At 38.2% G+C, this 21,974-nt stretch overlaps 1 protein-coding gene across 1 annotated transcript; it reads left to right on the top strand.

Moving 5' to 3' along the window:
* The first annotated feature begins 1,116 nt into the window (after positions 1-1,116).
* On the top strand, positions 1,117-21,474 carry Zc3h15 (zinc finger CCCH-type containing 15). The gene is made up of 10 exons (XM_051184370.1): positions 1,117-1,384; positions 8,895-8,996; positions 13,094-13,205; positions 14,084-14,236; positions 14,670-14,761; positions 16,295-16,477; positions 17,703-17,849; positions 17,988-18,089; positions 18,978-19,101; positions 20,674-21,474. The coding sequence occupies exons 1-10, from the start codon at positions 1,310-1,312 to the stop codon at positions 20,862-20,864; spliced, it is 1,281 nt and encodes a 426-aa protein (XP_051040327.1). The 5' UTR covers positions 1,117-1,309; the 3' UTR covers positions 20,865-21,474.
* Positions 21,475-21,974: the final 500 nt, after the last annotated feature.

The following is a 21,974-nucleotide window of genomic DNA, read 5'->3' as shown; positions in this document are numbered from 1 at the left end:
AAAGGAAAAAATTAAAATCACTACATTCTGTCCTCACAGGAATCTGTAATCAACCTCTAAAGAAATAATTAACACAGAAACTGTCACAGCGTCCCACAAAAGCCCATGTTGGATTGGGTGGAACTCCTCAAGGAGTGAAACACATAAAGGATAAAGGGAAGTCAGGTCATTGGGGCAAGCCTTTAAAACGAATATTGGGATCCTTGCCCCAAGTGTCTCTCTTTGCTTCCGCGGCCCCTAGATGAACAAGCCTCCTCCACTGTCCACTCCCCCATAGTGGCACTACGATTGTGCAACCTACCTGCTCAAAGTAGCATTTTTCTCCTTATGAAAAGCATTGAAAAATGGAGTAACTCTCTTCTCTGGAAGAATGATTCTTACCTTAGTCAAAGCAAATAAAACAGTAACTATGCAAAAGAACATTGTTTTAAGTATTGTTTTAAGTGTGTATTTTGGTTATGCAGATACTAATAGACTCATTTTCATATCAAGGACAAGTCATAATTTTGGACTAGAATACAACAGAAACATAGGCCCTAAAGAAAGACTGTCCGGGCAGAAATCAGACCTTGCCTTAAATTTAGGCAGCTTCCCTTCTGTGTTTCCCCTTAAAAAGTGCTAATAGTTAACCATTCGTACCTCAGTAGCTGTAATGAGTGAAATCGTGTGCTTAAACTGGGCTTACTTAGTCGGGAATCGTTAAGGCATTTCCGTAACACCTAAAGTTAATACAGGACTTCAAAGGAGATCCAAGGCTGCATCCACTTCTGAGGATCTCCAAACGAAATTTTTTTTCTTCACATTGTTTCATACTGGGAGGTGCTGCATCCCACCCCTTCCCCCTCCGGGGGGAAAGTAGTTCAGAATTGCTGAGCTACCACCTCGTGATCACCCGGGATGGTACAATCGAGTTCTAACTAGATCTGGAACTATCTAGTTCAGGGGTCCACAGGAGCAACACACGGTAACACCCGCCGAGGCAGTGAAGGAGTGAGCTTGGCAAGCCCCAAACGCCACAAACCAAAGTGTCACGTGGTCCGCCTTTTCCCGTTCCCACGTCTCATCCACGCCCCCTCCTGGCCCGGCTCAGCGGGAGCGCACGCGCAACTCCACTTCCGGCCTCCGCTCCTCGCACCCCACAATGCCGTGCGGCGCCGTCCTGTCGCAAAGGGCTCATCCGGGCGGCGAATGAGCGAGTCGCTTTCCGTGCGCTGCGGCGGCGGCTGGGTCTTCCTGCTCCCGCCGCGCTGCCGGACGCCCCGACGGTAGTCATCTGCGCCGCAGTCGGTTCGGCGCCCCCGCCTCCGCGATGCCCCCCAAGAAACAGGCTCAGGCCGGGGGCAGCAAGAAGGCGGAGCAGAAGAAGAAGGAGAAGATCATCGAGGTGCGTACCCTCCCCCTCCGCGCGGGGCTGGGACTCGCCGGGCTGCGGAGCGGCTCCCGGAGCCACGTGTCGGCGCTCAGCCTGCGGAGCCCCGGCCCGGGTGGCGCTCGGCGCCCCTCATCGCTAGAGGGAGGCCGCTGCGCCCCCGCGCTCGCCGCGTCTCCACCCACGCGCCCGCCGCGCCCACTCCCGCTCGGCCGCCCGGTGACCCCCGGCCTTTTCTCTGCTCACGAGTTGCAGCCGTTCCTGGGGCGGCTGTTCCTGAATAACCACAGGCAGAGCGTCGTTCTGGAAGGCCTCCTCTGACAGGCCTAATGCCTTTGGGTTTTTGTTTGTTTTTTCTGTTTTTTTTTTTTTTTTTCTATCAGCTAGTGAGACGTAGCACTGTTAGTTCTCAAGCGCCAACATACTTACTTGGGTTTTTTTTTTAGTTCATCTGGAAACTTCCGGGTCAGGTAAAGGGTAGCCCAGCTGTCTTATACATAGATAGTATTTAATTCAGAGTCTGAATTAAATGTGTAGGCTATTGAATACAATGCTCCCAGTTTACTTATACATACACACACGCGAGAGCCACTTGTGCCTAGAACCTGTAGGCCTTCAGTGAGCTAGGCAAGGGATTGGTGTTCCTCGTCAGCTTTATACCGACTTAGCTATATTTGACATTCGGTAAACAACATGTTTCTCTTTGTGAGATCTTCCCTACTAATCCTCCTCATACTTAAAAATATATGGTACCTCATAGATTTAGGGTGTAGTTGGGAAAAGCAATGGCCGTTTTAGAGTGTAGCATATCTGAATAAAAAGTAGCTTTTTATAGATTGGTTCTTACTAAAATACCAGAATGAATGTTTCAGTATTTTGAAACGAGATGTTTGCTGCTTTTTGTTTTTCAACATTTGATTGTTACAGCCTTGAAAGATAGCAGTGAGAATCCCCAGGGTTCCTTTCTAAAAGTCTAATGAGAACTTTGTCAATGTACATAGTTAAAATTGGCTGATTTAATATAAATAAAAATGTGAAGACATCTAGTAATCCTGGCTGTTAAAGCTCTGAAGTAGAACTGCCCATAACCAGAACGTTTGAAAACAAAATAATTGCTGGTCGGTGGTAGTATATGCCTTTAAATCCAGCACTGGGAGGCAGGTGGATATGAGTTCAAGGCTAGCCTGGTCTACAGATCGACTTACAGGACAGCTACACAGAGAAATTCTGCCTGGGGGAGGAGAGAAGAGGAAAGCAAAATAATTGATTATCATCTTCACATCTGAAAAAACAATAAATCAGAATTTGGGAGACAAATTTTTGGGAAAGGACATTCGGAGATACCATTTTACTTAAAAACTACAGAGATTAAACCAACATAATATAGACCACAAGACAGTCAAACCTCCATACAAAATTGAATGTAACATAACAAGTTAGAATACACTTTAGACAATATAGAACTTTAACCACTTTTAATTAATAATACTAAAAGTATTTCTTTAAAGTGGTGGTATGTGTCTCTGAATTCGAGGTCAGCCTGGGCTAGAGAATGAGTTCCAGGACAGCCAGGGCTACACAGAGAAACCCTGTCTTGAGAGAGAAAAAAGAGCCTGGAATCCCAGCTGAGGCATAAGGATTTCAAGTTTGAGAACAGCCTTGACGACAACGTAAAACCCTGTCTTAAAGAATAAAAGAAAGGGGCTGAAGAGGCAGCTCATCGATTAGGAGCACTGGCTGCTCTTCCAGAGGACCTAGGTTCAATTCCAAGCACCTACATGGCAGCTCATGACAATCTAATTCCAGTTCCACAGGGTCTGGTGCCTTCACACAGATACACATACAGGCATGTGGGTCGGGGGTGCCTTTGGGTATAGGGCAAGCAGATGCTAAGGAATTTTTTTTCCCCTGGGGACATGTATCACTGAAGAATAGTCATCGTTAAGACCTACATAGACAGAACCCAGGCTTGTAAGCAGGATGGAGAAGCTGTTGATTGCTGGAGGTTAAATTAATCAGTTGCAAAGTGTTCATTTCATAGATAACAAAATACATTAAGGTTGTATATTTGGACAAAACCACCAAGTTAATGCAGTGTCAGGCTCTGCCTACCCAAATAATAGAACCCAGTTTACTTACCTTGGAATACTGTAAAAGTTGACTTTCTCCTTTTTTTCTTAAACATCTTTTAAGGATCAGAAGCTGGCCTGTAAAGGGAGCAGGACTGCTTACAGGTCAGAAGAGAAAAGAGGTCAGAGTTGTAAAGTGTGGAATTTGGTGTAGAGCCTCTTTTCTGACTAATTTGAATTCATCTACCGAAGCATAACTCTCCTTTCCCTGTAATTGACATTTGAAGCCTTAGACGTAGAGTATTTTTCTAGTTTTACTGGAGTAATAAAACCTTTTTATACCTAATGCTTTCCCACTCCCAAATCTATACCAACTTTTAGGTAAGAGTTTGTCCAGAGCTCAAGAAAGGCTTTATTGAAATAGTTTGGGTTGTAAACCATCCTTCTTTCAAGGTGTACCAGTGTTATTTCAGAATGTGCTGTTTAGAAGGCTTTTTGTAACTGGGGCTTGTAGCTCAGGTAGAGTTCTTACCTAATACACTTGAAGCCCTGGGTTACTCAATGGTACCACAGAAACAGCATGGTAGTATGCACTTTGGAGATAGAAAGAAGGAAGTAGGTCAGAAGTTCAAGGTCATCCTCAGCTCCATGCCCAGTTTGAGGCTAGCCTAGGCTTTGTGTGTAGTGGGGGGAGGGATGCTTTTGGTAAACCAGTCTCTCAACTTAACCAGGACTCTGAAAAACATAGGTTATGGTGGTGGGAGGAGTAAGGCTTAGATCAAATACATTTTATTTTAAATATTATGTCATTGAATAGTTCAGAGGTATTATAGTGCCTCCCTGTTCTAAGTCTTTAATTCAGAAAGCTAAGGTTAGACTCTTTTCCTATGGAAAAGTTACCAGACTAGATTATATTTTTTTAATTAATTTTTATTTAATTTTTTTTTAAAAATCTTATTTTATATACCAACCCCAGTTCCCTCTCCCATCCCCATCAATTGTGGGATAGTCCCTCCTCCCCCAATGTATCTAGGCTGGAAGAGTGTCTCTCCATAGGGAATTGGTTTCACTGCCAGAGGCCCCATAAGTCCATGTCTCCTAAGTGACACCCCTGTTCCGGGGCCTGGTTCGGTCCTATGCTGGTTCCTCAGCTGTTTCTGTGTGTTTCTCCATCCTGGTCTTGACTCCTTTGCTCATCACTCCTTCCTCTCCGCAACTGGATTCCAGGAGTTCTGTTCAGTGCTTAGCTGTGAATCTCTGCTGTTTCCATTAGCTACTGAATAAAGGCTCTATGATGGCATTTAAGGTAGCCTCTCCACTATTGCATAGGTTCTTAGTTGGGGTCATCCTGGTAAGATCCCTGGAGATTTCCCTAGTGCCAGATTTTGGATTATATTCTTAAATAAAACTTGGGAACATGTCCAAGTTTCTACAATTGTCATAAGAGATATATTCTGTGAAGAGGCTTAGTAGAGTGTACATGTGTATGCCTGTATAGATGGGAAGATTCAGAAATGTGCTTAGTAAATGTCTTCCCTTTCTCTAGAAAAAAAAATTTTGCCCAAAAATTAATTAAAATTAGAGCCTTCCAAAGTATTTATTAAAATAGTTAATTAAGTGCTAAATATCTGGAAGCTTGCTAGGGTTTTTGTTTTGTTTTGTTTTTGTTGTATTTTGTTGTTTTTTCCTTTTCAGGTCTGGAATTATGTACCTTTCCTACTTTCCTAGAAGCTACTATTAAAAGTACTTTGTTCTCAAGCTGCCAGACCCCTGTGTGGGTTTTTGTTTTGGTTTGGTTTGTTTTTTGTTTTTGCTTTGTTTAAATATTTCTGTCAGTATATGCTTTACTATCCAGTTTGATCTACTGCTTCTCTATAATTGCTTATCAGGCAAAATATTTATAGATGCTGAAGAACTTTGGTCCTGATGTTTTGCCTCAAGTCTCTTTTCCCACTCATGATAACTCATACTGTACAAAGAAGATAGGGCATTTCATACTTGGTTGCAGTATTAATATCTGTATTAATATCTCCTGTCACATGACGCTTGACCATTTTACCCTAGAATTGTCTAGAATGTTAAGCTTTGTACAAAAATAGAGGGTGCCGTTTATAAAAAGCTTGACAAGAGACAATTTCAGCTTGTGTGTTTCATTTTTTGTATGCATAAGCTGTAGAATTTATATGTAGAATTTTGTAATGTCGTGCTGGGATATTAAACAAGACAGACATTTAGGTAAGTAAAAGTAAAGTTTAACTACACCATAATGAATAAGTATGTGCCATTGAAAGGTAGCCTTTAGACTCAAACACCTTTGAGCTTTTTACTGTTAGAAACATTGAAAGACTATTGAGTTTAAGATGCTGCTACATTGTGTTGCATGGTTTCAGCTAGTTTTTGGATAGTGTTCTTTCAGGCTGAGGGTTTTTCAGAGAATCTTGAGTTCTTTCAAGACTTTTTGCCTTCTGTGAAACCACTCATAAATAAGGGAATGAGAAAGAAAAATACAAACCCTGTTTTGAGATTTGGAGCCATCTATAATGTTTAGCTTGCACAAGTGAAGGTTGGCAGCTCATAAATGAGTTGTTAACTGATTTCCAACAGCGGGCAGGCTGAATGAATGCTCTCTGTTGTGAAGAAGTATTCAGGAAAACACCACACTAGGAAACTCTATACAGTGCAGTAAGTTAGAGGCTGAAAATCGGATTAAAGATACTAGAATAGCTAATAGTCAATACTCGCTACAGCTCAGTTAAGTGACTCCACCACAGCTAACAGGTATATATTCCTTAGAGAAATGAAGAGTGGTGTATTTGTTTTCACTGGGCACAGAGGCCATGGGGAAAGTGTTTAAAGTGGGAGGCTGAAGCCAGATGTGGTAGTGTGTGCTTATAATGTAAACACTCAGGAGACTGAGGCAAGAGAATTATGTCAAAGCTCTCCTGACTCACATAGTAAAACCTGCCCTCTACCCCGAAAAAAAAAAAAAAAAAACAAGGATCTGAGAATGTCCAGGGTTTGTGCAGTGAATGAAAAGATACCTGTCCCTCACCTGTTCTCTTTCTCTGCCCTATAATCAGGCTTCTCTCTCTTCTTACCAGATCCTTACAGAGAAATGAAATTACATTTGGGCTGCTGTAACAGATTACCCCAAACTATTACTAGACAGCGTGTTTTCTCACCATTCTGGATTGGAGAAGTCTGAAATCCAAGTGACCACATGTCATGTCTTCCTTGTGAAGACCACAGGGAAAAAGTTCTGGCTTTGTCCTCATTTCTGAAGTTATTAGAAGTTATTCTCAGCTCTCAACTTGTGTTTGTGTTAATCCTCTGCTGTCTTCACATTGCCTTCTCTTGTTGTAACCTCATTTTAAGGTTATATCCACAAAGACTTGTTTCCAAAAAAAGATGAATTTAAAGTGTGGTAGATACAGGTTTTCAAAAATTTCAAGCTATACCATCTATCTCCTTACAGCACCTAAAATCATGTGCATGCATCCTTATGTATCTGAAATTCCAGCCTGGCACTATTGGTGCACACTTGAATGTCAGCACTAGGGAGGTGGAGGCAGACAGAATTCTGTGAGTTGAAGGTCAGCCTGGTCTATAGAGCTAGTTCTAGGACAGCCAGGGCTACACAGAGAAACCTTGTCTCAATAAATCTAAAGAAAAAACAAACATATCTGATATCCTTTCTGAAGGCTTTTGTTCATCATACTTATTAAATATGAGGTAGAAAGCCAAGGTTCACCATAAATGCTGAATACAAAATGATAACCTCCAATAAACTAATAAAATCTCAAACTTAACTGAAATATTGCTTTCCAGTTAAATTTGTGGTGTTCTAGAAACTAATCCAGAAGTTTAGATGTGCATTCTTGGTACAGTATTTCCCAAAATAAGTTCATCAGTGATAGGGGATATCCTTCTGTGTGTGGTGAACATATTTTTCTCTTACTTTGTTGATGACTAAAGCTATTTCAGTCGTTGGACAGGCAGGAAATCCAAACAGGGATAGAGGAAGGTAGTAGACAGAGTCAAGGAGAAGCCATGTAGCTACTGGGAAGGTAGGATGCCAGGGCGTTTTCCAGTAAGCCAAGACCATATGGAGATACATAGATTAATAGAAATGGATTAATAATTAAGAGAGAGTGGATGGGGGTCTGTGGGGGGAATGAGAGGATAGGAGGGAGAGGGGATTGATATGTAAAATAAGATTGTTTCTAATTTAAATAAAATTTATTTTAAAAAAAAACAAAAAATAATAAGAGAAAGCTAGCCAATAAAAAGCCTGAGCTGTGGACCGAACAGTTGATAATTAATATAAGCCTCTGTGTTTATTTAGGACTAAAGCACTATGGGACTGGTTGTGAAAGAAACTTCCGTCAATGTATCAGTACCAGATTCAGCATAAGCTTACAGAAGTACATCCTGCGATCAATTGAGTTTTGAAAGTGCTGTGTATATTTCCTCTTGCTAAAGGGGATGCTAAGATATCTTGTAATTTAAGACTTAAGAATCTAGGATTTGGTGTTCAACTCAGTAATAGAGAAATTACATCATATGCAAATTATGCAAATTGCCCTGCACTGCAAAAGAAAAGAGTTAAGAATACGCTTCACATTTTCCTTGGCTTGTTTGACCATGGGACTGCTTGTACCAGTATAACAATTTCCACAGGTCCCATAGAACTTATAATCTGAAATGTACTAAGGAGGAAAACAGCATAGTAAGATTTAGTGGTGCCAGTGAGTTTCAGGTTAGAATTAAATTGTGAATAGTGATAGTTGATATTTTGAGTGATAAATGTGTTCATAATTATTGTGCTTGCTAGTTTTTATGTCAACTTGACACAGGCCAGAGTTAAGTTTTTTGGAAGACCTCTACTGAGAAAGTACCCTCAAAAGATTGACCTTATTTTCTTGATTGATGATTGATGTAGGATAGCCCAACTCACTGTAGGCAGTGCCCCCTAGGTTGCTGATCCTGAATGCTATAAGGAAGCATGTTGAATAAGCTTTGAGGAGCAACCCAGTAGGCAGCACTCCCCTATGGCCTTTATCAGTTCCTGTGCATCCTCCAAGTTTCTTTTGGCCATAGTATTTTATTATAGCAATAGAAACCCTTAATTAAGTGATATATCACATTTGCTTGATGTTGTGATGTTTTACATATTTTTATGGCATAAAGAATATATTTTCTGGGGCTAAAAAGATGATTTAACATTTAAAGGGCACTGAATGCATTTCCCAATGACCTAGATTCAATTCCCAGTGCCCACGTGGCAGCTCACAACTCCAATTGCACTTTTCTGGCCTCCGGGCACTGTACACATGTGGCACACAGACTTGCATGCAGGTAAAACACATATGCACATAAAGTAAAAATAAATCTTACATTTTAATGAAGACTTATTTTTCCTATCAATAAACATATTTCTATGTTCTTTCTTTTAGGACAAAACTTTCGGTCTAAAGAATAAGAAAGGAGCAAAGCAACAGAAGTTTATTAAGGCTGTTACTCATCAAGTGAAATTTGGTCAGCAGAATCCACGTCAGGTAAATTAAGTTGTTGTATTTTCTGATAGTTGTGATATAAATAATATAGCATCTATCTCAAATTACATGGTATTCTAATAATAATTGCATACTATTTCACAGTATGAGTGTATTGTTTTATTTCATTGTTTCCATCTTCTTGACAGAGTACTTCTACAAGAAACACTCTAGTACATAATGTCCTTAAATGTGCTTAAGCTTTTATTTCCCTTGTACAAATTATCTACAGACTTTTCTCTTTCTAGGTCAAGGAAAATGAACTTATAGTACTTTTTACATCTTTATTTATTTTATCTTGTGTATGTAAGTGCACTTGCCACAATGCTTGTCTGTAGGTCAGCCGGCACCTTGAGAATTGGTTCTCCCTTTCCACTGTGTAATTTCTAATAAGTGAACTGAGTTCTTCAGGATTGGCAACAAACGCCTTTACTCACTGACCCTGAACTTCTAATTTTAATAAGTTTGTCTGAACAGATTATGTGGACTAATATTTCACGTTTTCATTTCCTGTATGTACTGGATGGTAAGGTTTTTTAGTGTTTCCCCCCATGATAAGTTTAAAGTAGCATTTCATTCTGTTCCTCAGTGGTAGAATGAGTCTTTGCATATGCTTGTCATTTTACACATCCAGCTATTCAATTATTGGCTACCTTTTTCCTACATACTTATAGGAAATACTTTTGTTATTGCAGATAATTTTTTATCTCTATTTTGCTATACAATAATTTTGTCTCACTTTTTGCTGGATTGTTATGCATACTTTTCTTAGTTTCTTAGGGTTTTTTTTTTTTTTTTTTTTTCCTGGTTGCTTCCTTTTTACAGTCAGTATTTTCTCCTATTTCTTATATATCTATAAAATTGTCTTTAAAGTTGAATAGTTATTTGGTTCAGCATCATTTCACCATTGAATTGGAATATAACTACTGATATATTAGGATCTTTTCTGGATTCTCTCTTCTGTTCTACTTATTTATTGTCTATGTCATCACACTGTTTTTTATTATAGTGAGTAACCTGACATATATGTTGTTAGTTACAGTGTGTCTTCTTTTTAGTCTTGCTGCTTCTTAGAGAGTTCTTATATAAGAATTGGTAACTTGTTTAAAAACTTTAGTTGTTTTTCTTAGATTCTCTGCCTTTCATTCCATAAGTTGTTGCAAATACAATCTTTGTTTTTTGGGTTTTTTTTTTTTCCCCAGTACTTTCTTTTTTAATGTATCTTGTCCTTAATTCTTGGCAACACTCTTTGAACATAGAAAAGATTCTCAAGTATGTTTTAAGTACATTTTTTTAGTCTGAGAATATCAGCATTAATATATCTGTTAGATTACTAATCTCTATGTAAAACCTAATTCTCTTCATGCTTTCTCCATCATCATTTCTTTCTAGAATTGCAACTTTATTCTAGAGCCAAAAGATAGTATTCTTCCAAGGTGCTAACTTTACCTTGTTTATTGTTTAGTAAGAATGTCTTTAGTCTGAAGCAATTAAGTTCAAAAATGTTTTGTTTTCTTTTTTTAGAGAAAAACTGGTGTATTTAGCTCTAATAAGCAGGTCATGTTTGTACTGAACAAGTATAGGCTTTGAAAGTTAGTGTTCTCTAAGCAATACAGTGTTGATGATTTTGATAGCCTGCATTGTATTAGATAGTTTAAGTAATACTACAAGGACTTGGGCTACCATGGATTTGGGCAATATCAAAGGATCACTGTATGCTACCTAAGCCTTGGATCCTCATAGACTTGGGTTTGGTCTTTTTCATTACATGATTTTAAATTATTCACAAATATTAGTTTTTACTGTACAGTGGAAGGGCAGTTGTCCCCTGTAGAATTCCCCTGGTGGTTAAAGAAAGCTCCCTGTCCAGTACTAGTTTCTCTTCCTCTGACATCGTCCTAGTAGTTTGAATATTTGTTTCAGGCTTAATAGACCTAGAAATATTATAAAATTCATGAGCTACTTAAGTATGTCACTGCATTCAGTATTATGTTTTTGATACTTTTAGTCTAGCATTGAATATAGAGTACCTAATTACTATATATTACTTTGAAGCTAAGCAGCAGTTTTGTTTGTAGATGAGATTCTGCCCTAAGTTGTGTGCTGAGGAAGATGTCCCTGCTCTTAGTTATTTCCCAAACCCCAGGAGGTGTGCTCCACAGCTCCCCAAAGCAACTGTTAGGGCATGTGAAGGCCCTTTCCTTGTTCCCACCTCCAGGGAGAATATGTTGTGTTGCCAGTTTACCTAAGAACCTACAGGAAGTGTGCTAGGGATACAGGGCAGAGCCTCTACTATACCATTTCCTCTCTGCCACTTTCTACCCCCAAACACATATACACACAAATACTGTAAGACCCGATAAATCAGAAGAGGGGTAGAGACTGACTGCATTGCAACTGCTAGGCTTTGTTGAGCAACTCTATGAAAAAGAGCCTGAGCATTTTACATTTGAACCTCATAGGCCAGAAGATTTTTGTCAGCTGGAAAGATATCCACTTTGATTTATCATTTGCTTGATCTGTCTTCCTGCCTCAGCCTCTTAAGTGATCTGTGCCACTAGGACCCAGTTAATTTCTAACTATAAATATTTCAAATGGTTTGTGGCCTCCAGTATATTCTTCCAGATGCTACATAAGAGAAGAGCCTAATCAGCAAGGACTACTTTTATTTAAAAGACAGCAGAATGATTTTTGTTGTTTAAGCACTTCCACTATGTAGTTGAAGTCAGAACTTGGAAGGATCTAATTGTAGCATTGGTTCATTGTTCTCCCAGGTGTGTTTTGTTTTTCCTTTTTGAACACATTTTGTTCTTCCTGCTGTTTCTTACTGATTTATTTTTCTTCCTGCTGTTTCTTGAGTCTCTTTAACAGATTAAGTTCTGTTTTCTTTCAGACTAGACCCTGTCTAGTTGCAGTGGAGTCAGTATTGTGTCCAGTACAACTGCCTTTAAACAGCTCCGCCCAGGTGCTCTGTAAGCATTTCAGGCTCCTATGTCCAAAACTGAGCTCACCTCCACCTCCTACCCTGAAACCTGTTCCTCCTGTATTCCCTGTCTTTTTCAGCAGCACTTACTGTGCATGTGCTAATCCAAGGCTTCTCTTTCTGCTCAGTGTTATGGCTAGAGTTCTTAGTTCCGCTTCATAAAATGCTCTCTTCTCATTCTTACACTAATACCTATTTGAAACACTAGTGCTTTCCTAACTAAAATTGCAGAAGATTCTCTTCTTGGATTGCTAGCCTGTCCTCAAAGTTGCCACCCTGTCTTTATAAAATAAAACCTGATCTGGTTATTCTAAACCTCTAAGTTATAGTCTCTCACCTACTGATAAAATCCAAACTTGTTTCTCATATCTTGGTGTTCTCTGGTCCTTTGTCTTTACAGTGGAGGTTCTTGCTATATTCCTTTCTTGTTCATCAGAACTCCTCTATAAAGTTATCAGCTCAATCTAATTTTCTAGGCATATAGACATTCTTTGTTTTCAAAGTATTATAGATACTGGGTTATAGTTGTATGTCTTCCCCCTTAAATAAGCATCTTATATTTGTGTATTCTATGGGCTGAGGTACAAATGTTTTAGATAAATGCTAATCATATTAATCATATTAGTTATGTAAAACGTACTAGAACTATGGATGTATTGTGTCTTCTATTATTTCCTACATTGTCGAAATTAGTGTCTTTTCAATAAGGGCACTATAGTTTGTAGTGGTTACTGACCATTTTTGAGTTACAGAACATGTCAGGATATTTTCATCTCATTTCAAAATGCACTCATATTTCTAGTGTATAGGTTGTTTTCATTGGGAACGGTTTGCTAAATGCCAGGATTAAATATTTAATAAATGCTTATTGCCATTAATTTTTTTTAAACCATGAGTTTTGAGTGTGTTTTAATTAGGTGTGATGCCTAATTATAGGACAAAAAAGAATTTGTTGTAAAGCTTATCAATTTTAATAGCTTAAACCAGGAGTGTAAGCCACTTACTGTAAAGAGTGCATACATATAAATATGTAAATGTCTTTGTTATGTTAGTAATTACTATATAGTGAAATAGTTTTGTACGCAATCAGATTTACCTTTTTAATTTGGAAATGTAGGTAGCACAAAGTGAAGCTGAAAAGAAACTGAAGAAAGATGACAAGAAGAAAGAGCTACAAGAACTAAATGAGTTGTTCAAACCTGTAGTTGCTGCACAAAAAATAAGTAAAGGTAAAATTTAAATGTCAGAAGTGCTATTTTTGTCAATTATAATTCATGTTTCAAATTTGATTTGTGGGGAGCTTGAGTGAAGACTCTTCCTCTTAGAAAGTACCTGGTCTCAATTCCCAGTACCCATAGCAGGATCATAACTCCAGCTCCAGGGAATCCAACATTCTAGCCACCTGAGGCACCAGGTGCATATGTGCTACACGTACATGCATGCAGGCCAGCACTCACATATATAAAATAAATTTAAGTTTTTTATTTGATTTGTGCCTGACATGGTAATACATACTGTTAGTTCCAGCACTTGGGAGGTAGAGGCAGGCAAATCTGTATGAGTTCAAGGCCAGCCAAAGCTAAACAGCAAGACCTTTCTTTAAAAAATAAAAACTTGGTTGTTTTGTGGAGTTTTGTTTTTTGTATTTTGATGAGGGTGGTCTTTAGGAGCCAAGACAAAACTATGGTTGCATAAATTATAAGTCACATACATATTTGGGGCAGTATTCTTCTGTTCATGTTTTTCTTTGCCTCCTGTCTTACTGACTCCACAGCCAAAGAGCAACAAAATAACCTGTGTTTGGTTTTCCACTTCTACCATTTATTTTGATAAGAATAAAAGAAAAACAAATAGCTAAAATGCTATGTAAAGAACTTTAAAGAAATATGTAACCAAACACTGTAAGTGATACTTTTCTCAAATAGAAAATAAGTTAAGAAGATATAATTATATCCCAGATATAGGCTATGCCTTATCTAGTAGCCTATAAGAAAGATTGGGAGTGGGGGGCGGACACAAATAAACAGCCAACACCCTGCAGCAGGCAGGAGATACGGAAAATGAATTACTTGCCTGTAGTACAAATGTTACTTCCCCTTTGATACAGGTGCAGATCCCAAGTCTGTGGTGTGTGCATTCTTCAAACAAGGACAGTGTACTAAAGGGGATAAATGTAAGTTCTCTCATGACCTCACTTTGGAGAGAAAATGTGAAAAACGAAGTGTGTACATTGACGCAAGAGATGAAGAACTTGAAAAAGGTATTTATTGGCTTTCTCCTAAAGTTTAGAAGTAAATCCCTTTCGTTGTTTCTTACTATTTAGTAGTGTATTAATACGGGTATTAATTGACTTTCTCTTGAAGTTTAGAAGTAAATCCCTTTATTTTTCCTTACCATTTGGTGGCGTATTAGTACAGTATTAACTAGTACTGTTGTAAAGAACAGTTTGTGGTTTTGCACCAAATTTAAATAAATGATGCTTAGAATACAGTGTTGGATTTGGCTGTCTTCCTGTGCTAATGTCTCATTTATCTGAGCTTGGGTAGATAATTTGCAATACTTTGTATGTTGTCTTTCCTGTTTCAGAGAAAATTGTTACATTATGAATATTACTGTTTAATGTACCTGTCTATTTAGAGGCCTATGTTGTGGGAACAGGAGATGAAAATTACTTGCTGTGTCTTTGTATTTAGATACTATGGATAATTGGGATGAGAAAAAGCTGGAAGAAGTAGTAAACAAGAAGCACGGTGAGGCGGAAAAGAAAAAACCAAAAACTCAAATAGTATGTCCTTTTCTTGAATTGAGTTGCTATAGCATTTATTATTAGGGAGTATTTTGTGACAAGGTATTGATGTTTTCTCCTGGAATGTTGAGTATTAGAAAATCACATTTCACCAACATCAAGCTTTATTTTTGAAATTTACAGATTGTTTCTCTTTTTAATTAGATTGTTTTTACAAGATTAGTCAAAAAGCTAAGTAACTAAAGTCTCCTCAATGCAATTTTCTGGAGTGATTTGACTTCCTTAACTATGGATTAGCATAGCTGGTCATGGTACCATGTACCTGTAATTGCAGTAGGTCAATTGCACGTTCCACACAGGACCAGTCTACATAATTAGACTGACTCAAAAAACAAGATGAATACAATACACACTTAGGTAACAATCTTCTATCTTGTAATGATAGAAGTAGGCTTATTAAGCCAACCCATGTAATTAATTGTTTGATTTTTTTTTTTTAATACTTGGAAAGTTTTTTTTAATTACTAGGTCAAAAATATTTTTACATACGAATTCCAAAATGTGCTTTGTGGCACAAATAATAAAACCCAGAGACAGATACTGTGTTTCAAGCTGAAGATAAGAAAAGCAAGCAGACAACTAGAGAGTTCTTACCTCTACCAAGGCTCAGACCAAAAAGGGGTGATCCTGTCGTCAGCATGACTAGACAGAATACACTGCACTCCTGTCTCCACCCACTTTATATTCCTCTCTAGTGCTGGGATTAAAGGTGTGCACCACCACTGCCTGGCCAGTGTGGCTAGCTTTGCACTCTGATCTTTAGGCAAGCTTTGCTTGTTAGATTATAAACAAAGTGTTTTTGGTAGGTAGTAGCTCTAGTGTTCTGGGAAATCTGCCTTTAAAAATTCAGATTATTTCCCAGCTTCTGTACTCACATCCAATAAGGTTCTACTCTGCTAGAAGACTTAAGTAAATTGTGCTTCATAAATACTCCTTGCTTTTTTGGGGAAAAGGATAATGGTGTTTTTTTTTTTTTATTTATTTATGAATGTTGTTGGCTGGTGTTTTAGCACAGTAGCACTTGTGCTCATTTGTGTTTAAAGATCACTGTTGTGTTCCTTTTGAACCTTATACCCTTATAATTGTGTGCAGTATTTTGGTTTTAATTAATTATATGCAGTATTAGTGTCTATGTGGTACATGCACATGAGGACAAGTGCCTGTAGAAGCCAGAGGCCAAGTCAGATCCCCTAGAGGCAGTTGTGAGCCTCCTGTCATTAATCAGAGCCATCTCTCTAGCCCCTGGCTTGTTTTTTGGGGACAGGGGTCTCACACTGTAGCCCAGGCTACCCTTGAACTCTTTAAACAGTTTTCCTTGCCTTGGCTTTCTGAGGATTAGAATTACAAATGAGTGAGCCATGGGGCCTGGTTTTGTATTTAGATGTATTTTCAAACATTTTTATGTATAGGTGTGCTTTGTACATAAGTTAGCCTTAGGATGTATTATTACTTGTTTCAAAGTCAGATGAATTTAGACTGCACCACCACTTCTGATTAATACTGTCTCTATAGGTGTGCAGACATTTCCTTGAAGCTATTGAAAATAACAAGTATGGCTGGTTTTGGGTGTGTCCTGGAGGTGGCGACAATTGCATGTATCGCCATGCACTTCCTCCTGGATTTGTGCTGAAGAAAGACAAAAAGAAAGAAGAGAAAGAAGATGAGATTTCATTAGAAGATCTAATTGAAAGAGAGGTAACATGTATCTTTCCTTTAAAAGCTATTTTTAATTATTTTTGTAAGTTCTAATATTTACCACTTGGGGGCAATAGCATGTTAAGGAAGGAAAACAGTATTGTGTCCTTTTCCTACAGTTACTACACTTTAATTACTCTTGAGTATCTTAAATATAAATTTTACCATTTACATTAGCCCAACATACTTTAATTATAGGAGTATGTACGATTGTTTTGTGTTTGAAGTTCTAACTACTGCTGTTTTCGTACCATGGGACATTTTAAATGCTTATTTATGCCTCCTGTTGCTGTCCTTCTTTCTTTGTAACACACTAATGGGTGTGGGAGAAAACCACTCCTCTCCACATTCTGGCTATGTGTCTGATCTATTCAGTTAGAGGAGAAGTGATCTGAGTAAAGAAGCTTCTGTTTTCTAGCTCAGCAAAATGAGTTGAAGTGCATTGAGGATAGGGTGAAATTGAGATTATTGGATACTAGACTAGCATTGTTTGCTTCAGTGTGTGTAAGTGGCCAGTACTAAGATTGTATACACTCCTTAAGTGACTGTATTGTTTGTATGTCACACAAAACAAAGACAAAATAATAAAAGTGTGGGTGTTAGAGTCAAGTATGCTTGAGATTGCTTTTACCCAAGTTCCACCTCTTCCTAACTATTCATGCTTGATAAATACCGTCACCCTCTGCTTATTTGTGGAGAGCAATGCGTAGATGAGAGAGATTGAACAGTGGATATCTGGCAGATGCTTATTTTTCTTCCCATTTATTGACTTTTACCCCTGAGACGTGCAGGTAATAATTTTGTGTTTTTGGTTTACCATCTGAAAGAACACAAATGAAGCTTGGATTTATTATGGTGTTTTTTAAATCTATTGATTTTACCAACAGTTTTCATGACAAACTTTTCTACTCAAGAGATTTTCCTTGCTAGGCATTGGTGGCACACATCTTTAATCCCAGCACTGAGGAGGCAGAGGCAAGCAGATCTCTGTGAGTTTGAGGCCATCCTGGTCTAGAGAGCTAGTTCTAGGACAGCCTCCAAAGCAATACAGAGAAACCCTGTTGGGAAAACCAAAAGACAAAGATTTTCCTCAAGTGTTAGGGTGTGTTTGTGTCCTTGTTTCACCCATTGCCATGAAAAGTATCATAATTTAATCTGTTTGCTGTTTTAGGGCAGTCATAAATGCTATTAAACTCTAAATGACTTTAAATTTTTTACTTTGCAGCGTTCTGCCTTAGGTCCAAATGTTACCAAAATCACTCTAGAATCTTTTCTTGCATGGAAGAAAAGGAAAAGACAAGAAAAGATTGATAAACTTGAACAAGATATGGAGAGACGGAAAGCTGACTTCAAAGCAGGAAAAGCACTGGTGGTATGTCCCAGACTCACACCAATGGTCCTTCATTCTTCTGTCTCGGGTGTCAAAACTTGAGATTCTGTCTTTTTCTATGCAGTATGTATAAAGTAATAATTTTTCCCCCTGAGATGATGTATTTGTGTCCATGAATAGATCAGTGGTCGTGAAGTGTTTGAATTTCGTCCTGAGCTGGTCAATGATGATGATGAGGAAGCAGATGATACCCGTTACATTCAGGGAACAGGTGGTGATGAGGTAAGACCAAGCTTCGACCTCATATACTGATCCTACCGGGGAAAACAGAGAAAACAGAAACATGGTTGAAAGCACCAGCACTGGGCCAGACTCTGGAGTTCAGGTCCCATTTCCATCAGTAAGAAACTGTCTTTAGACCTCCACTCTACCGACACTGTTAGTAAGTAATTTGTAACCCAGGTTGCTTCTAGGAATCAGTTCATTGATGTATATTTTTAGGGTTGCTTTCTTTATAGAGCTTAGTATATGCTGAGGCGTGGTAGCACAAGTTTTTAATCCCAGCACTGGGAAGGCAAGGCCAGGTGGATGTCTTGAGTTTGAGGCCAGTGTGGTCTACAAAGTGAACTCTGGGACAACCAGGGCTACACAGGGAGACCCTGTCTTAAAAAGCCAAAACAAAAAACTTAGTATAGTGCTTGGTGCTTACAGTTAAGTGTTTTGTACAGTAGGTATTTAAAACAAAACAGACAACTCCCTTTAAAGTAATTCTTTTGTTCTGTAAAAACAGTCAAGGAGCAGGGCACTACATGGCTGTTAAAGGGCATGCAACAATAGCAATTCTTCAGCAATTATGCTAATATATCATACAATTTTTTGTAAAAGTCATTGTCATGGAATTCCACATTGAAAGAATGTCGTACTCCAAAACCATAATTCTAGAGAAGGAAACTTCAGATAGAGAGTATTAACTGCTTTTTTTTTTTTTTTTTTTTTTTTTTCTTAGAAATTTAAGGGAGGGAGAAATGTGTTTTTAAGTAGTAGCTATCATTTGTCTTTTTGTTTTTTCTTGGTATTAGTAATAATTTTTTTCCTGAAGACAATGTGTCAAGATTAAAAGTGAGTTGAGGAAACTTACCTGTAATAACTGCTTTCTCTGTATTGTTAAAGGTTGATGATTCTGTGGGTGTAAATGACATAGATGTAAGCCTGTACATCCCAAGAGATGTAGAAGAGACGGGTATCACTGTAGCCAGTCTTGAAAGATTCAGCACATATGCTTCAGATAAGGATGGTAAGTGTGTTGCCTTTTTCTGAGTTTCAAAGAGCTAGGAAACTAGAGGGAGCTAAACCAGCCTGGGAAAACTCAGGCATATTCAGGCTCTAGACTGGAAATGTAAACATTGTGCTAAATAAAAAAGGTAGTGGAAACAAAAAAGAATGGCTTAGTGGATATTAAAACTATGGACTAAACTTCTTAGGAGACTTTTAAAAAAGTTTATAGATAACAGCTTTTTAATGTTATTCTCTAAAATTCTGTATAACTATTTTCAGACAAAAACAGGCTGAAAGTCATCTGCACTAGTGTCAGAATGAAGAAGCTCAGCTAGTCAGACTGCATAGCCTAACAGTCTAGAACATACTACACACACCAGTGTCATAGGACTGACAAAAAGGGAGATGCCTACAAAACAGAGCACTTCAGTAAAAGGTTAAGAGACTCAAGTTTCAGGGGGTGGGGAGTAGAATTACGGGTAATTTATTTGTTGCAGTTAGGCAAAGGGATACTAGCATAAGGTGCCTGTTTTACCAAGACAATGTAGAGATAGGGAGAAGAAAGAACAAATGAGTACACCAAATGTCAGAAGCAATGTGTTCAAGGGGTACAGACTTTAGGATTTGCAAAATATGAATATATGTGTCAAAGAAAAAGGCTCTAGCAGAAGAGGAGGAAAAAAAATGACAGGAGAGAAAAACAAGTTCTGAAAGTATATGTAACAATTGAGTGTGAGCATGGAGGGAAGGTGTTCTAGGGACTATGTAGACATAAAGATTTGGGGTTTGTATCTAATTGTACCTTGGGTAAGGGATTTGAAGACTAACTTAAGGATACCTGCTGTGAGAGTAAAGCACAGAAGGCTGGAATAGAAAAGACTGATAAACCTGATTTTATTATGAAAATATGTAAATTATAACAAAACAGGTGGTTTACCCTCCCGAGATCTGAGATTGATAGCGATATAGAGACTGACTGATTTCCTATATAAGTTGGGATTTGATGACATCTGAGGTTGACCTTGTAGTCAGAAGTGATTAACCCTAATAAGGCTATTAATAGTTGCCATTATATAAATGTTGTCATTGAACAAGAAGAGGCAGCATCTTTGGTTTCTCATTTACACGTAGCTGTATGCTAAAGCTGCCTGGCACTAGAATCTTGTGTGGTGCTAGAGATTAGACCCAGGCCTCTGCTCCTAAGCTCATCTGCAGTCCCCACTCTCAAAGCATCATAATTAGTGTGTTCTATGTGTTAAACCAATACCCGAGTAACTGCTTATAGACACTTTGTTGTAGTTGTTCTGTAACCTTTCAGTCTAGCAAAATATGTGTGGGAGTTGACTATTTTGGAACCAAATTACTAAGTCACATAAGGAACACAAGGTTATAAAAGATTGGATTTTGTAATAGACATGTAATTGGTACACATAAGCTCAGTAAAGGAAGGCCTGCCCTTGCTTCAGGAATTTCAGGGAAGTATTTCTGGGAAAGTATTAGACTATCCTTTTGGCTGCTACTGTAGTACTGTCTTTTGTTTATAGGCCTTACTGATTTCAGTTTTGTTTTGGTGTTTTGTTTTTGTTTTTAGAGAACAAATTAAGTGAAGCTTCTGGAGGTCTGGCTGAAAATGGTGAAAGAAGTGATTTGGATGAGGACAACGGAAGTGGGGCACAAGAAAATGGGTCCATCGATGCTGTTCCAGTTGATGAAAATTTGTTCACTGGGGAAGATCTAGAGGAACTAGAAGAAGAATTAAATACACTTGATCTAGAGGAATGACAGCAAACAAGTCAAGGAAGAAAACTAGGTCAGCGTACTATGATCAGCGGAACTGAAATTGATGTTAATTGTTCTACCACCTAGAATCAACAGGATGTTTACTTCCCTACGATGATTCTGGAGGGCTACTGTCCTCCAAAAAAGTACTCTCCCTGCATCTTCTCTTCTGACTTTGACTACATCTCATAGTAAGTTCAGAGTAGTTGATGATAAATTGAAAGTGGTCATTACAAAAGATGATTGTTGTTGTACTATCCACTCCGGTAGGAAGTGTAACTGCTTCTCCAGCTTTTGGTTTTCATTGGGCATGTGTAATTTCCAGGAACAACGAATTCATACTTAAAATACTTTCCGTTTGATGCAGTTTTTAATGAGTGGTTTCCTTTCCTTTGTATTTATATGTTTTAAAGACTGCCTGAAAGGTGAGCACTGTACTTGATAAAGGAGACTGCATATGCAGGTTCAGTATTGTACATCTGGACGATTAGGTGGACACTGAGAATGGGACTTGTTCAACCTAACAAGGTCAGCCACAGTGCCCTGTGTTAAAGCTGTTTAAAGTTCTTCCCCTTTTTTTGCCAATAAAGTTGTAAATAAAAACCATCATCCAAATCCTACCATGAGCCTAATTTTTTTTTTTTCTGTGAAGAATTGCTTAACATTCCTAGCTTGGTATTTTAATTAAATATTGATGGTATTGGTTGTAGGTGTCACAGAGGCAAAAACGTAATGGATTTTCTTGATGCATGTTATATAACCATGGAGTACGAACAATTGTTATTTTTCATTTCCAAAAAGCTTAAGTACTGTTACTTTAGTTCCAGAATTATTAGATCACCAACCTAATAAAATGCTTCCTACAATTAAACCAAATACTTCCTTGGAACAACGTGACATAAAGTTTGATTATTCTGTTGGCAGCAAAGTAAACAAATTCACCAGAAAACTTAAGGCTGAGGATTTTGGCCATTGATGTCCCTTGGAAATTTAGAGTAATGACACATTTTAAATAGACATTAGGTTTTTAATGGCATAAGTACTAGATAACAGTAATCATCCATTGTATTGTGTTTTATGGGGTTATTTGCAAATGTGGATTTTTAGAATGAT

The sequence above is a fragment of the Phodopus roborovskii genome, unplaced genomic scaffold (assembly GCF_943737965.1).
Source record: "Phodopus roborovskii unplaced genomic scaffold, PHOROB, whole genome shotgun sequence".
NCBI lineage: Eukaryota > Metazoa > Chordata > Mammalia > Rodentia > Cricetidae > Phodopus > Phodopus roborovskii.
The sequence above is the reverse complement of the archived record's forward strand: the minus strand, read 5'-3'. Positions and strand labels throughout refer to the sequence as shown.